The following is a 15,644-nucleotide window of genomic DNA, read 5'->3' on the forward strand; positions in this document are numbered from 1 at the left end:
ACTTGCCTGCGCGGAGACCTAGGACTTGGTCATCATCGACATCAATGAGCAGAGACGGAGAGGAACGAAGAGGAGAGGATGTGAGGTGTGGTGTGGACGCGTCAGAGCCATGCTTAAATAGCCGCAACCAGGCGAATGAGCGGGCGGCCGACTTCAATGCGGCCCACCAACCGGAGGGCTTCTCGGTCGCCGTGTCGGATGACTTGCATCGTCCGAATTGGTCTTCCTAAAGTCATTCTCTTTCTCTCTTTTTTAAAAAAAAGAGAGTCCCTCTCAAGGAAGAACATACAAAGTCAAGTAGAGTCCTTTACACGGAAGCAACATATACATGGCTTGGCGGCTACTCAAGAATATTTACGCCTGTCGTGGACCATCGGATTTACACGAAACGGCCAGGATCGCCCCCCTCCCTGAGGAAAAACAGCCGGATTCATCAGCTCAAAAGAATATATAAATAGAAAATCGGGCGGGCGCCGGTGCCGCCACCTCCATCGACCACCGGCGGCGACGAGCCCTTCCCCCCCACCTTCTCCGTCCCGTTCGAGGTGAGGCCCTCTCTTACTCCTTCGAGCCCCAGTCTCCCTCCAGCGATCCTCGCCGGTGCGGTGCGCCCCCCAGCTTTCTGATCTCAACTTTCTGAACCTGACACAGCTGATTCGTGCCGGTGCCGGCTCGCCCCCACCCGGCCGCCCCGTCCTCCCCGGCGCAAGGCCCCTGCTGCGGCGAGCCGCCTCCATCAGGTAACGCATTCTGTAGCTCGTTCGCTCTAGCAAGGGGTCGATTCGAGCCCTCTGCCAACTCTTCAGCTTCAACTTTAAATTCAACCAATAAATATCTGCAAATAGTAGCCAAATACACATGTGGCGTCAACTTGCCCTCAGCTGTTGTTCACGTTGGCTTCCCAACTTATTAGGTTCTGCACTCAGTGCTGCTAGTTGTCATTGTTAAGAGATTTGATTCATCATCAGGAAGCTCATGTGTCGCAGTGTAATGTTTTTCATAATATGTCTGTGGCATCACCATGTTTTGCCGCTGCAAAATTAACTATTCTGAGATCTTTTATTTTGGTGAAAAAAATAGAGCTCCAGACTTTTTCACATCGTGTCACTGTCTAAAACGGTCCACACGTATGATAGATTACGCTTCATATTCAGCGGGTTGTCTTTGAAGTTTGTAATCGTTAAATGGCCTGCTGGTCTCTAAGCCATCATCTAAGTTGCCGATGCAACTTGTTTCTGCATCAAGTAAAGTCACCTCAGAGATAGGGTACAGTACTTCACACAAGGAGAAGAGAAGGAGATGAATGTGCTCGCTTTAATGATATCAAACCATTCGGTTCAATGCTATAATCTCAAACCAGCAGCTTCAACTTTAAATTCAACCAATAAATATTGCACAACAACTTATGCACTAAAAAAGTCGATAGCTCCGATAGGTGTTAACTAGTTTTTGTGGTAATCTTTAGCACATGATCATTACGGTTCACAATCGATGTCTTTTAAGGATTCACAACTATGGAGAAAACCATTAGATCTTCTGTTTTGGTGAAAATATAGAACTCCAGACCTTTTCACAGCATGTCATATTCAGCGAGTTGTCTCTGGAATTTGTAATGGTTAAATGGCCTGCTGGTCTCTAAGCCATCTAAATTGCCAAATAATGCTAGCTCTTTGGTATCGTTTTAAAATCTGGATGCTTAACTCTGTTTGCACCTTGTTTGACACCTTGTTGTCTTCACTGTTCAGGAAAATGTCATCGACTCATGAAAAGGGCAAGAGCAAGGCGCGGACAAAGCTTTTGATCGATATCCAAAATGCTGTCCAGGAGTGCTGGGAGGAGCACAGGGTTTTTGAGGCCGAGCCTGGGAACAAACCTCCGGCGCCCGGCGAAAAATTCTTTGGCACGTTTCCCTACCCATACATGAATGGTTTACTGCATTTGGGCCACGCCTTCTCACTGTCCAAGCTTGAGTTTGGTGCTGCATACCACAGGCTTCGTGGGTCCAATGTCCTTTTACCCTTCGCTTTCCATTGCACTGGGATGCCAATAAAGGCCTCGGCGGATAAGCTTGCCCGAGAGATTGCACAATATGGGAGTCCTCCGGTATTTCCTGTGGCAGACGAGAAGTCAAGTGCTGAAGTGTCAGAGGCTGATCAGGTCGCCGTTGTTCCGGGTAAGTTTAAGAGCAAGAAAGGTAAGGCTGCCGCAAAGTCTGGTGTGCAGAAGTTTCAGTGGGAGATCATGGAGAGCTTTGCGCTGCCAGATCAAGAGATTGCCAGATTTCAGGATCCTTATCATTGGATGACTTACTTCCCTCAGTTGGCCAAGGACCATCTCAAGGATTTTGGTCTGGGTTGTGATTGGAGGCGTTCTTTCGTAACCACTGACATCAACCCGTTCTATGATTCTTTTGTCCGATGGCAAATGAGGAAGTTGAAGAAACTGCACAGGATTGTTAAAGATATGAGGTACACGATCTACTCACCGTTGGATGGGCAACCTTGCGCCGACCATGATCGAGCAACAGGTGAAGGTGTGCAGCCACAGGAGTATGTGTTGATCAAAATGGAGGTGCTCTCGCCTTTTCCTCCCAAGCTGAAGGCCTTAGAAGGGAGGAAAGTCTATTTGGCAGCAGCGACGTTGAGACCCGAGACTATGTATGGGCAGACAAACTGTTGGGTATTGCCAGATGGAAACTACGGGGCATTCGAGGTTAATGACATTGATGTCTTCATCATGACAGCAAGGGCTGCTCTTAATCTTGCATATCAACATCTATCCAGGGTCCCAGAAAAGCCAACCTGCTTAGCCGAACTGTCTGGCAGTGATCTGATTGGTCTGCGGTTAAGATCTCCTCTTGCTTTGAGTGAAACCATATATGCACTGCCCATGCTCACTATCTTAACAGATAAAGGCACCGGCATCGTAACTAGTGTTCCGAGTGATTCGCCAGATGATTTCATGGCCCTGCAAGATTTGGTCACCAAGCCTGCTTTGAGAGCAAAGTATGGAGTCAAGGATGAGTGGGTTCTTCCCCTCAAAGTTATCCCAGTAATCAACATTCCTGAATTTGGAGATAAGTCAGCTGAGAAGGTGTGCTTCAGTCTAAAGATTAAGAGCCAGAATGACAAGGAGAAGCTCGCTGAAGCAAAAAGAATGACATACCTGAAAGGATTTACTGATGGGACAATGATTGTAGGGGAGTTCAGTGGAAGAAAGGTACAAGAGGCAAAACCACTGATAAGGAAGAAACTGTTGGAAGAAGCCATGGCAGTGTTGTACAGTGAGCCCGAGAAGAAGGTTATGTCAAGGTCCGGCGACGAGTGCGTGGTTGCGCTCACAGATCAGTGGTACATCACTTACGGTGAAGATGAGTGGAAGCAGAAGGCGGTCCGGTGTTTGGAGAATATGAATACTTTCTCAGCAGAAACTCGAAATGGTTTCGAGCACACGTTGGGCTGGCTCAACCAATGGGCATGTTCACGTTCTTTTGGCCTAGGTACTCGTATCCCTTGGGATGAGCAGTTCCTTGTGGAGTCTCTTTCCGATTCAACCCTATACATGGCGTACTACACAGTTGCGCATTATCTGCAAAATGGCAACATGTATGGAAAGGAAATTTCATCGATCATACCAGAACAGATGACGGATGAAGTATGGGACTATGTGTTCTGTGATGGTCCAGCACCCAAGAGTGACATCCCTTGTGCCCTCCTGTGCAAAATGAAGCAAGAATTCGAGTATTGGTATCCCTTGGATATTCGGGTATCTGGTAAGGATCTTATCCAGAACCATCTGACATTCAGCATCTACAACCACACGGCACTCCTTCCGGAGCACCACTGGCCTCGCGGATTTCGTTGCAACGGGCATCTTATGCTTAACTCTGAGAAGATGTCCAAGTCCACAGGGAACTTTCTAACTCTCAAGGAGGCCACTGCCGAATACTCGTCCGACGCAACTAGGTTCGCCCTTGCCGATGCCGGTGACGGCATGGATGATGCCAACTTCGTCACTGAAACAGCAGAATCTGCTGTTCTGAGGCTCACGAAAGAGCTCGCGTGGATGGAAGAGATCATAGCTTCTGAATCTTCTCTACGGTCAGGGCCTCCCACTACTTTTGCTGACCGTGTGTTTGCGAATGAGATGAACATTGCTGTGAAGGAAACTGAGAAGAGCTATGACGCCTTCATGTTCAGAGATGCCCTCAAGTCTGGGTTCTATGACCTCCAGTTGGCGAGGGATGAGTACAGACTCTGTTGCAGAATGGCAGGCATGAACTGTGATCTTTTGTGGCGATTTATGGATGTCCAGACCAGGCTCATCACCCCCATCTGTCCGCACTACGCCGAGCATGTCTGGCGAAAGCTCCTGAGAAAGGATGGTTTTGCGATCAAAGCTGGGTGGCCAGTCGCAGGCGCTCCGGATCCCACTCTAAGATCTGCAAACAAATATCTACAGGACTCCATAGTTTTGATGAGGAAGCTGCTAAAGGCGCAGGAATCTGGTTCCAAGAAACCCAAGAAGGGAGCGGCACCTCTGCCACCATCGTCGGAGGGAAACAAGCTGACCGTGGGTCTGATATACGTCAATGAGCACTATTATGGGTGGAAAGCGCAGTGTCTGAAGGTGCTCCAGTCAAAGTTTGATAGCGAGACATGTTCCTTTGCCACCGACGAGGAGATCAATGAGGCACTGAAGAACTGCTTTGTTGGGCAGGAAGGAACAGACTTCGGACAAGTTCAGAAACAGTGCATGCCTTTCATCAAGCTGAAGAAAGTCGAAACAAGCAACTTTGGTCCCAATGCTCTGGAGCTGAAGCTCCCTTTCAGTGAAATTGATGTTCTTGAGCAAAATCTGGAGCTGATCAAAAGGCAGTTGGGCCTTGAGCACGTGGAGGTGTTGTCGACGTCTGATGAAGCCACTGTTGCCAAAGCTGGCAGCTATGTTTCTGTGCTGAACAAGACCCCGCCTTCCCCTGGTGAACCGGTTGCAGTATTCATGACCAGGCAGGCGTTTGAAGCCCCCCAAAACTGAGATCAATCAAGGTACACTATTATTATTAGCTTGCAACATCCCATTGTTGGTTGGGCTTAATAATTTATATACGCTTTTCTCTTATTTCTGCGGACATATAGAAATTACATTAGATATGAAAAAAAAAGTACTACTACTTATTTCACCCTGTTACACAGCAGTGGTGCTTTGCACAGGGACTGCTATGTTAAACTGATGCTGCTCTATGTCAAAAAGACCCATGGAGTATGCATTTATCTTATTGCTCCGAAGCACGATATTTAGAAAGTCCCACAAAGTTTGTATCCGTCTTAATTTTTCTTCTTCGCTGTCGCAAAATTCTGGTCATGCATAGACACAATACTGTAGCAAAAGATGCTGCAACTAATTGTTTCTTGAGAAAAATAGCAGTCTTTCTGCTCATGCATTTAAGAAGGGACTATGAAACTGAAGCCCCATAGCAGCTTAGGATAGTAGCCCTAATCTGTTCTCATGGTACCAGTTTCAGCTGCTGCGCAGAGACTAAAGTCATGTGATGATGATTACTTGATGAAACTACCAAGTTTAATAATTAATTAAACAGCATTTTCTGTTATCCAAGTATAAGTATAGTACTCTTGTTTGAACACCATTGGCCTCCTGTAAAGTGTTGTATGACACGCACCTTGAAAGAAACACATTCCTCTTCGTCGCGTGTGGATCATGATCTGAACCATTCTTACGCAAGCGATTCTTGTAGTCGGGGCGATGTGTCCACTCACCCTAGATGATTTCCTTGGCCCCTGTTGTTATTCTGTCGCTTGCTAGCTAGCCTGTAACCAAAGCGTGGATCTGAATTTTGTACAAGCAACAAACAACATAGCATTAGCTGCTGCTGGTTGCATTCCCAGATTCGGAACACATGTCAAATTCAGGAAATCGTATGCTTTTGTTTGAATTCAGAAATCAAAGCAGCAGTGTGTACTTTGAAGCATTCCGTCTGTATGATATCATCTTATAGACATGTTCTTGTGTTCCTCTTTCAGGTGCATATGCAATGAAGGCTTGTTAATCCATCCAGCTCCAAGATGTGAAGATCCACCAATTATTAGAAGAAATACATTGCTGTTGCAGAATCTTGCATGCAGTTTTTCTTTAGAGGGCGAAGCAGAAGGAAGATGCAGCGGTAACCAGAATGAAAGCTGCAAATTTGTGTAGACAAGCAAAAGATGTATTTTCTAGTAGTTTGTCCTTTCAGGATTTTTAAACCCATTATTTTACAAGTCTTCTCCACTTAAATATTCCACTTTGGCTGAAACGGTGAAACCCATTCAAAGAAACAACCCATTTTTCGGTCTGTGCATTTTATCCTTTATCTACAGCCAGTTGATTTTAAGTTTGCCAGGTATACAAATGCTCTTCCTAGTGCGTCGTGTGTGTCGCAGCTCCGTCAAACCCTGTAATCCGGATGCTTTGCCGACATAACGGCCAATAAAAATGTTCATGTGGGTTTTTCGCCCCCGCCGGTGACCTTTCAAAAAGTGCTCTTCATTGATACCAGAAAAATTCAGAAAACATTATAATGAAGTTTTGTGTGCAGAAGGAATCATGGGGCGAAAGGCGGGACGGAGGCGGTGCCCAGGGCCACCACATGCCCCTGACACCCGGCCAGGAGGTAGGCCACATGGGCCCCACATGATTTTGTTATTTTACCGATGCTCCTTATTTTTATTAAAATTGCCAAAAATAGTGTTGGGGGATTTTTCGAAGATGATTTTCATACTTTGGAGGTGTTCAAAATTATTTTTGATAAATTCTTCTGGGGTACTTGTATTACATCGGTGTCCACTCTGAGGTTGTTACCGACAATATTTGTGCTTAAAACCTCTGACCATTCATCACTCTTGGTCTAGTGCCCCATGCCATCATTGATCTTGATTGCTCCTGCCAGTAAACTTCCTCGATGATATATGGGCCTTTTCATTTGGATAGAAATTTACCCGCAAGATGTCTTAAAGAGACTTGTACAAAAGGACTTTATCTCCTATTTTGAATTCGCATTTTTTTCTCTTGTCATGCCAATTTTTAACCTTCTCTTTAAATATATTAGCATTTTCATAAGCTTCATGTCACCATTGATCTAAAGCACTCATATCAAGCAACAATTTCTCTCCAGCTAACTTGAATTTGCATTCATAATTCAGTTGGTTAACAACCCTATAAATGGAGGGTGCGGGCTTGGGTAGGTCCGGTCTATCGGATTTCGACGTGGCGGACGTCCGGATTCCGGAATCCCCTATTGAGCCCCTCAATTTGGGATCGGCACAGGGAATTATGGACATCCAAACATGTCAGGCGTAATATAGGGATCAATGACGAACAATACGGCTCTAACAATTTAGGCCGGAATGAGATCTGCATTGGAGATGCCTAATATAATCAGCAAGGCAATCCTAGTCGGAAGAAAAATTTGTATGCATTTATGCTTAGGGCATCTCCAACGCTGACCCCTAAAATGGGTACATTATTTGTCCGGTCTGGTTTAGAACAGTCCACAAACGCGATTGAAGAGAGAGAAGATGCCCAAATGTCCGACATGATGGCTTTTGGTTGGCTAGACGGATGTCTGGACTCTCTCAAAGCAAACCCCCTAGTTTGCTTCTAGTTTGCCAAATTTGGACGCCCGGACTATTCTGTGACGCTTGAGGGATAACATTGGATGGCAAAATGCGTCGACTCGTGCAATGGATATATAGGGGAGATTTGAGGGTCCGCATTTTTTTGGCGGGAAAAACTTCTAATTTATTCATCTTCAATTATGGTAGTACAACGAACACTAGAAATAATAAAAATTACATCTAGATCCGTAGACCACCTAGCGACGACTACAAGCACTGAAGCGAGCTGAAGACGCGCTGCTGTCATCGCCTCCCCCTCGCCGGAGCCGGGCTAACCTTGTTGTAGTAGACAGTCGGGAAGTAGTCGTGCTGAGGCCCCATAGAACCAACGCACTAGAACAACAACCGTCGCAGATGAAGAGTGTAGATCAAAAGGATCCAACCTGAAGACACACGAACAAAGACAAATGACGAACATATCCGAGCAAGAAATGCCCTTACGGAAATGTATGATTGGTGTACATCATCTATTTTGGAGGACTTTTATTTGAAAGGAGACTTGTACAAAAGGACTTTTATCTTCTATTTTGAATGATGGTTGGTGCATCGACAAGGAAAGGTTAGTAGAAGTTGTTACTCCCTGAGGTGATCGGTGTTGGTCAAGTTGTGGCTTGACGATCTGTTTATGGCAGGCCTCTTTCGGTTGTGTATGTATTCATAGGCGTAGCCAGGTTGGGAGCACGACCGGGCTAACAGCCTAACTACAGTAGTAAATAGTCCCAAATAGTGTTCTGGTTGTTACAATGAACAAACAGACAAGCCGCTACGCCCCAGGCCATGGCCCTGATAGCCTGGGGCGGGCTACGCCAGTGTATGTTATAATTGCCATGGCTAATCTTTTGATAAGCTTGGTGTGGAGTTCCAACTATATTTGTTGTCATCAACAAATTATAGTTTTTTATATTTGTTCATGATTGATACAGTGTCTCACGTGATAGTATAAGTACCCACTTTTTTTTATATAAGTACCCACTTCTTTTAGGAAAATATTTTTTGAGGGAAATATAAGTAAACCCTGTTAAAGCCGATCAATTTCCCGCAAAAAAAAAGTTAAAGCCGATCAATGAAGGAAAAATAAGTTCTAATTTAATCTGATTTCGAACCTAAAAAAAAAATCTTATTTCAAAAAAAGAGTTCTGATTTAATCCTGGACGTGACAACTGACAACATGCACAATTAGGAAAGTTTTCTTTTTTTTTGAGAATCACAATTAGCAAAGTTTGACAGAACATTAGATGTTCCTCAATAGTACAAACTATACTAGTACAAGAGATTGGCGCTTGGCCGCCGGCGACGTGCATGACTCTGTCTCTGCACGTACTACGTACGGTGCAAGACAACAATAAGTACCCCACTTTTGGTAGTACAATTCTACTATCAACGATCGATTCCTATGGCGTCGTCGTGGTCGGACCTCCCACCGGAGCTCCTAGACCTCGTTGTCGCCGGCCTCCCTAACCCTGCCGATCGCGCCCGCTCCCGCGCCGTGTGCCGTTCATGGCACTCCGCCGTGCGACGCCATGGACCCCAGGCAGCCCAGCTACCATGGATGGTCTTCACTGATGGTGAAGTCGTCACACCCACCAACGGTCCCTCGGAACACCCCACCTTCATCCCCGAGAATTCACATCTCTCCGGCTCCGCCGACGAGTGGCTACTCTTCGGCGTCTACCACCGGACCCCCAAACTCATCGACAACTATGTTCTACACAATATATTCTCCGGAGAGCGTGTTTCTCTGACCGAGTTGGACGCAGCCCTCCACCGCGCTTACCGTGTCAGCAAGTTCCGGATGCAGTCCACCGCCCATGACTTCATGGCCGTCGTCACCACCAACAAGAATCATCCGCTCATCGTGATCCTGCCAGGAAAGGGTGTGTGGGTGCCCGAACCACAGGCAGTTCCATATGTTTATATCATTGACATTGCCTTCCATGGAGAGAAGCTCTATGGCATCAGCAAGGCGGAGGACCTTATCCCTTTTGACCTAGGGTTGGATGAGGATGGAAGACCCACGGTCATCATTGCAAGGCGTGTAATCCGACGGCCAAGGGCTATAGATGATATGGACACTAATGGCGCACCACATGTCTGGTGCGCCACTACTATATACTAATGGCGCATCATGTGTTGGTGCGCCATTAGTGTCCAAATACTAATGGCGCACCACATCCACGGTGCGCCACTAGTAACAATTTTTTTATTTTTTTTTTAAAACTAGTAATGACGCATCAGGGGATAGTGCGCCATTACTAGTTAAACTAGTAATGGCGCACCACATCCACGGTGCGCCACTAGTAATTTTTTTTCAATTTTTTTAATTTTTTTCCAAAACTAGTAATGGCGCACCAAGGATAGTGCGCCATTACTAGTTAAACTAGTAATGGCGCACCACATCCACGGTGCGCCACTAGTAAATTTTTTTCAATTTTTTTATTTTTTTTCGAAACTAGTACTGGCGCACCGTGGGAGTAATGGAACCCCGTTAAACATTTTCAAAATCCTCAAAAATCTAACAGAAAAAAGTTACGGGGCTTTCAAGATCTAGAGGCAAAAAAATTCAAAAAATTTCAAACTTACTAGTGGCGCACCGTTTGCTAGGTGCGCCACTAGTAACAGAAAAAAAATTTGGTGTTGAATTTTTTTTCAAAAAATGATACGTAATATGACCGGGAAGTTTGAAATATTTTTCAAAATTTCATCATACTCATGAACATGAACAAAGTCCTAGACATCAACAAGGTTTAATAGGATTGATATGGTAGATATATCAACAAGTGTCTGTTAAGTGAGGTGGTGCTGGCGTTAGTATAGCAGATACTAATGGCGCACCAGTGGTGCACCATTAGTATTTAATACTAGTGGCGTGGTACTAGTGGCGCACCAGTAGTGCGCCATTAGTAGGCAAAACTGGTGCGCCTTCGTAGTAGTGATGGTTGGGATGATGATTACAGTAGCAACGACGAAGATGACGATGAGGACGACGACGACGAAGATGATATTGATGATGAAGATGACCAGGATGAGGAAGTGATAGATATTGATGTCGCTGCAGATGATGGGGATGAGGGCGAGGAGGGGGAGGAGGAGGAAGAAGAAGAAGAGGCTGCAGTGGACATGATAGCCGTGGCTGGTAATGTGGTGGTCAATGATTTTCATGAGGAGGGGCCAACAGTGCCAAATGATGATGATGGCCGAAGTAACTTCAATTATCGGAATGTCTCACATCATGGATTTATGCGCGATAAAGAATACACTTGCTGGCACCTAGTCCAGTCACACGGGGAGCTACTCATGATGAAGCCACACACCCATATCTTTTCAGACTATTCCTCGTCCATTCGCCAGGTTGATGTTTTCATGGCTGATGTTAAGACACGCAAATGGGTGCGCATGGCTAATGGGCTCGGTGGCGGCGGAGCACTATTCATCAGCCAACACTTCTCCAAGTTTGTTTCTGCACGTGGAGATATCAAGGAGGATGCCATCTATTTTCTCGAGTCGGGTGAGGTGTTCAATATGAAAACTCAGAATGCTAAACCGATGAGGTTTTACGAGCCTGGCTACCTAGGATGGAATGTCATGTGGCTCTTCCCCCCGGAGTTGGTGCTTTAACAATATTTAGATAGTATTAATAGATTTTTTTTTTGTTCTTCCTAGTATATGACAGTGGATTTAGTTATTCATACCTGATTTTACTTGCGTCACTTTGGAAACTAGAGTTCAACTATTCCTCCACCGTCAATCCCAGCTGCTTGTTGGGTCTACTTGTGTACTGCATGGACTCCTTTGGCAGGCCTTATCCAGGAACAAATCAATCACATTTATCTCTTTCTGAAAGCCAGTTTTTGCTTGAGATTATCATTCTTGTAACCTGGCTATTTGACGCAGGTGGCTACGGATGTTTTTACCCAACATAGATGGCAGCATAATCTCCGGATCGGTCCACCAACCGTTTCGACATAGGCATAGTGTCGGTCTATAGGACTCTACTGTTGCCGAATTGTCGTTTTTTCTTTCCTTTTTATCAGATTTTTGGTGTTTGGCTGTGTGCATCCTGGTTATGCAGAGGCCGGGTGATACTCTAAATGCTTTGTATCTGCTTGATGCTACAATTTTGAGATAATAAAAGCGCCCTTTATCGAAAAAGACTAATTTATTTATACGCTAGTTGCGCAATGTTCGAAAAAGAAATCAAATGGCTTATTCAGGGAGCTATTTAAGGGGGAATGGTATAATTCCTTTGAGGCTTGGGTTCTTTCTTTCCGATAGTCCGTGCGGCATCTGTTGTTGTAATTTCTTTGTAACTGTACTACTGGTGTAGCTTAGCTCTAGAGTTTCTTCTTTGTAACTGTACAACTGAAGCGAGCTTGCTCCAAAAGATCGAAACAAGAATGTCGAAACGTTCCAAAAACATCGCTGTTAACTGATGTTTTAGCTTCTTCCTACAGGCATGACTCGTAAAGCGTCCGGGGATAACTGAAGGAGATAGCACGGCTACCACTAAATTACAGCTAACTACTCTAGGGAAATTACTCAGTTGATGCTTTTCTCTCCTACCCCTTCATCACCAACACAGTACGGCTTATATATATAGCCAGTTGCATCACCAAGTTATAAATAGGATATGAGCATAGATTATAACTAAGTTGCATTAGCAAGATAATGATGACTTGTCAGCTGGGCTCCTCCTTGGATGACTGAATGAGCTGTCTCAGTGTTGCCTCTTCTTCCTGTCTCCGGTTCTTGGCATAGCAAAACGGTAGATACCTGATTAAGTATCAGCAGCAAAGTATCATCAGTAACAAATTATTAAGCCTCACAGTGCATTCACATAGAATCAATCAAGAAACATTTATGTAAAGCTAGTGGCGAATCAATCAATTAATTATCCGGGCACTATATGCACCGCAAATGAACCTCTTGGAACAAATGGATTATGTAACCCAAGATATGGAAAATGTTTTTCCCCATGAATGTACTATATTAACGCATTATAGCTATTGTATCTTCTCATGTATTCTTTGTCCACTATATGTTTCATCATTGGGTAACCATGAGCATGATGAGGAAGATAATGGGAATGACAAGAATAACAGGCTAAGAATGGCAGTTCAAGTGTTTTAGGTGCAAATAAATCGGCATCATCTTGTGGAGGTATGGCACCTAATATAAGCAGATGGTGTCGGCAGCGCTCCCTTCCTCTCCTGTGATGCCACAAAATATGCAGTCTACGGGTGAGGGCAGTACCTTCATCCTGGTGACGCCATTCAACTTGAGGCCGAGGTTTTCCTAACACTACCAACACCAAAGAGTAAATGTTCAATTATAATAGGATTTTTTTTTCTCAGTTCAGTTTGCTCAGGAAGACTATGACATTTCTTAAATAGAAATCTACATCATGATATACTAAAACAAGTAAGAACTAAATAAAATCCATTCTGACAAGGAATACCTTGAGTACTTCTCCTCCTCAAAACAGGCTTACGCCCACTATATTAATATATATAGCAACCACACACAACATCTGCTAGGGCAAACAACACATCAAACCAAAAAGAAAAAAGAAAAGAAAAGAAAAGAGAAACTAATGCCAACAACGGCAGCTCGACGAAACGCGGATGACCCGCCACCGCTGCGCCCTCCGGATTTGACCCACCACACTCTGAGTGCTTCGGACCGCCGCGTACCAAGCAACACCTTCAAGAAGGAACGCGGCGACGACGACGCTGGTGCCCGGACATGTCCTGGGTTTCCCCCGGCACGCGAAGGAACATGGGGAATGGGTACACCCGACGACCTTCAGGAAGGAATGGCGGCTGATGACCCACAAGTATAGGGGATCTATTGTAGTCCTTTCGATAAGTAAGAGTGTCGAACCCAACGAGGAGCAGAAGGAAATGATAAGCGGTTTTCAGTAAGGTATTCTCTGCAAGCACTAAAATAATAGGTAACAGATAGTTTTGTGATAGGATAATTTGTAACGAGCAACAAGTAACAAAAGTAAATAAAGTGCAGCAAGGTGGCCCAATCCTTTTTGTAGCAAAGGACAAGACTGGACAAACTCTTATATAGAGAAAAGCGCTCCCGAGGACACATGGGAATTATCGTCAAGCTAGTTTTCATCACGTTCATATGATTCGCGTTCGGTACTTTGATAATTTGATATGTGGGTGGACCGGTGCTTGGGTGCTGCCCTTACTTGAACAAGCATCCCACTTATGATTAACCTCTATTGCAAGCATCCGCAACTACAACAAAAGTATTAAGGTAAACCTAACCATAGCATGAAACATATGGATCCAAATCAGCCCCTTACGAAGCAACACATAAACTAGGGTTTAAGCTTCTGTCACTCTAGCAACCCATCATCTACTTATTACTTCCCAATGCCTTCCTCTAGGCCCAAATAATGGTGAAGTGTCATGTAGTCGACGTTCACATAACACCACTAGAGGATAGACAACATACATCTCATCAAAATATCGAACGAATACCAAATTCACATGACTACTAATAGCAAGACTTCTCCCATGTCCTCAGGAACAAACGTAACTACTCACAAAGCATATTCATGTTCATAATCAGAGGAGTATTAATATGCATATAGGATCTGAACATATGATCTTCCACCAAATAAACCAACTAGCATCAACTACAAGAGTAATCAACACTACTGGCAACCTACAGGTACCAATCCCAGACTTAGAGACAAGAATTGGATACAAGAGATGAACTAGGGTTTGAGAGGAGATGGTGCTGGTGAAGATGTTGATGGAGATTGCCCTCTCCCGATGAGAGGAGCGTTAGTGATGACGATGGCGATGATTTCCCCCTCCCGGAGGGAAGTGTCCCCAGCAGAACAGCTCTGCCGGAGCCCTAGATTGGTTCCGCCTCGTGGCGGCGGAGTCTCGTCCCGAAAGCTTGCTTATGATTTTTCTTCGGACGAAAGACTTCATATAGCAGAAGATGGGCACCGGAGGACCAACAGGGGGCCCACGAGGCAGGAGGGCGTGCCCCACCCTCGTGGCCAGGGTGTGGGCCCCCTGTTGTATTTCTTCCGCTCAGTATTTTTTATTATTTTCCAAAAATAACTTTCGTTGAGTTTCAGGACTTTTGGAGCTGTGCAGAATAGGTCTCTAATATTTTCTCCTTTTCCAGCCCAGAATTCCAGCTGCCGGCATTCTCCCTCCTTATATAAACCTTGTAAAATAAGAGAGAATAAGCATAAGTATTGTGACATAATGTGTAATAACAGCCCATAATACAATAAATATCGATATAAAAGCATGATGCAAAATGGACGTATCAGCGGCACCCACAGGCATCACCGCGTCGTTGCTAGGAGAGCCAGCAGGGATTTCTCCAAACCCCAAGACACTACTACCCACCCGATCTGTAGTCTTCCATCCAACTTGTCGCCCACCAACATGCACCACCACGGTCTTGACGCCACCCTCGCCGTCTCACTGAGGTCACCATCACGAGGCCTAGAGGACAAAAAATGGGATCGCAAGGAATCTGGGATGGCAGAACCGAGGCCGTGCGGGAGGAAACTGCCTCCACCGCCATTGCGCGGGAGGTCACTGCCTCCAGTGTCGTTGTAGTAGCGGACCGGGCGTGGCAGCAGAGGCCCAACAGGCTTCCCGGGCACGGCCGGACCCAAATCAGGCCGGCAAAGCCTCCTCCGCCGTGCTGCAGCTAGCGGCGACAGCGCCACCACCACCCATACTCCCTACTCGCCATATCCACCTCCAGGGGGCTTCGGCGTCAACAGAGGAGCCGTCGGCCCACCAAGGCCCAGATGGGGCCAAGATCTGGGCCGAGCGGGTGCCGCCAGCCAGCGCCGCCGCGAAGCCCCGCTGCCAATGGCCACGCCGCCGCGCAGCCGACCTCCCTCGTCCGTGCCAGGATGCCCTGCCGCCTGAGCGCACAACCAGGAGACGCATCGCCCCGCGCAGGAGCGCCTTC

At 45.8% G+C, this 15,644-nt stretch overlaps 1 protein-coding gene across 1 annotated transcript; it reads left to right on the forward strand.

The window, feature by feature from the left end:
* Nucleotides 1-356: 356 nt before the first annotated feature.
* Nucleotides 357-6,516, forward strand: LOC123119359 (leucine--tRNA ligase, cytoplasmic). Its single transcript, XM_044539148.1, has 4 exons — nt 357-545; nt 652-740; nt 1,746-5,048; nt 6,042-6,516. Exon 3 carries the CDS (start codon nt 1,750-1,752, stop codon nt 5,035-5,037), a length of 3,288 nt encoding a protein of 1,095 aa, XP_044395083.1. The 5' UTR covers nt 357-545; nt 652-740; nt 1,746-1,749; the 3' UTR covers nt 5,038-5,048; nt 6,042-6,516.
* The last annotated feature ends 9,128 nt before the right edge of the window (nt 6,517-15,644 follow it).

This window comes from Triticum aestivum, chromosome 5D (genome assembly GCF_018294505.1).
Source record: "Triticum aestivum cultivar Chinese Spring chromosome 5D, IWGSC CS RefSeq v2.1, whole genome shotgun sequence".
Lineage (NCBI taxonomy): Eukaryota > Viridiplantae > Streptophyta > Magnoliopsida > Poales > Poaceae > Triticum > Triticum aestivum.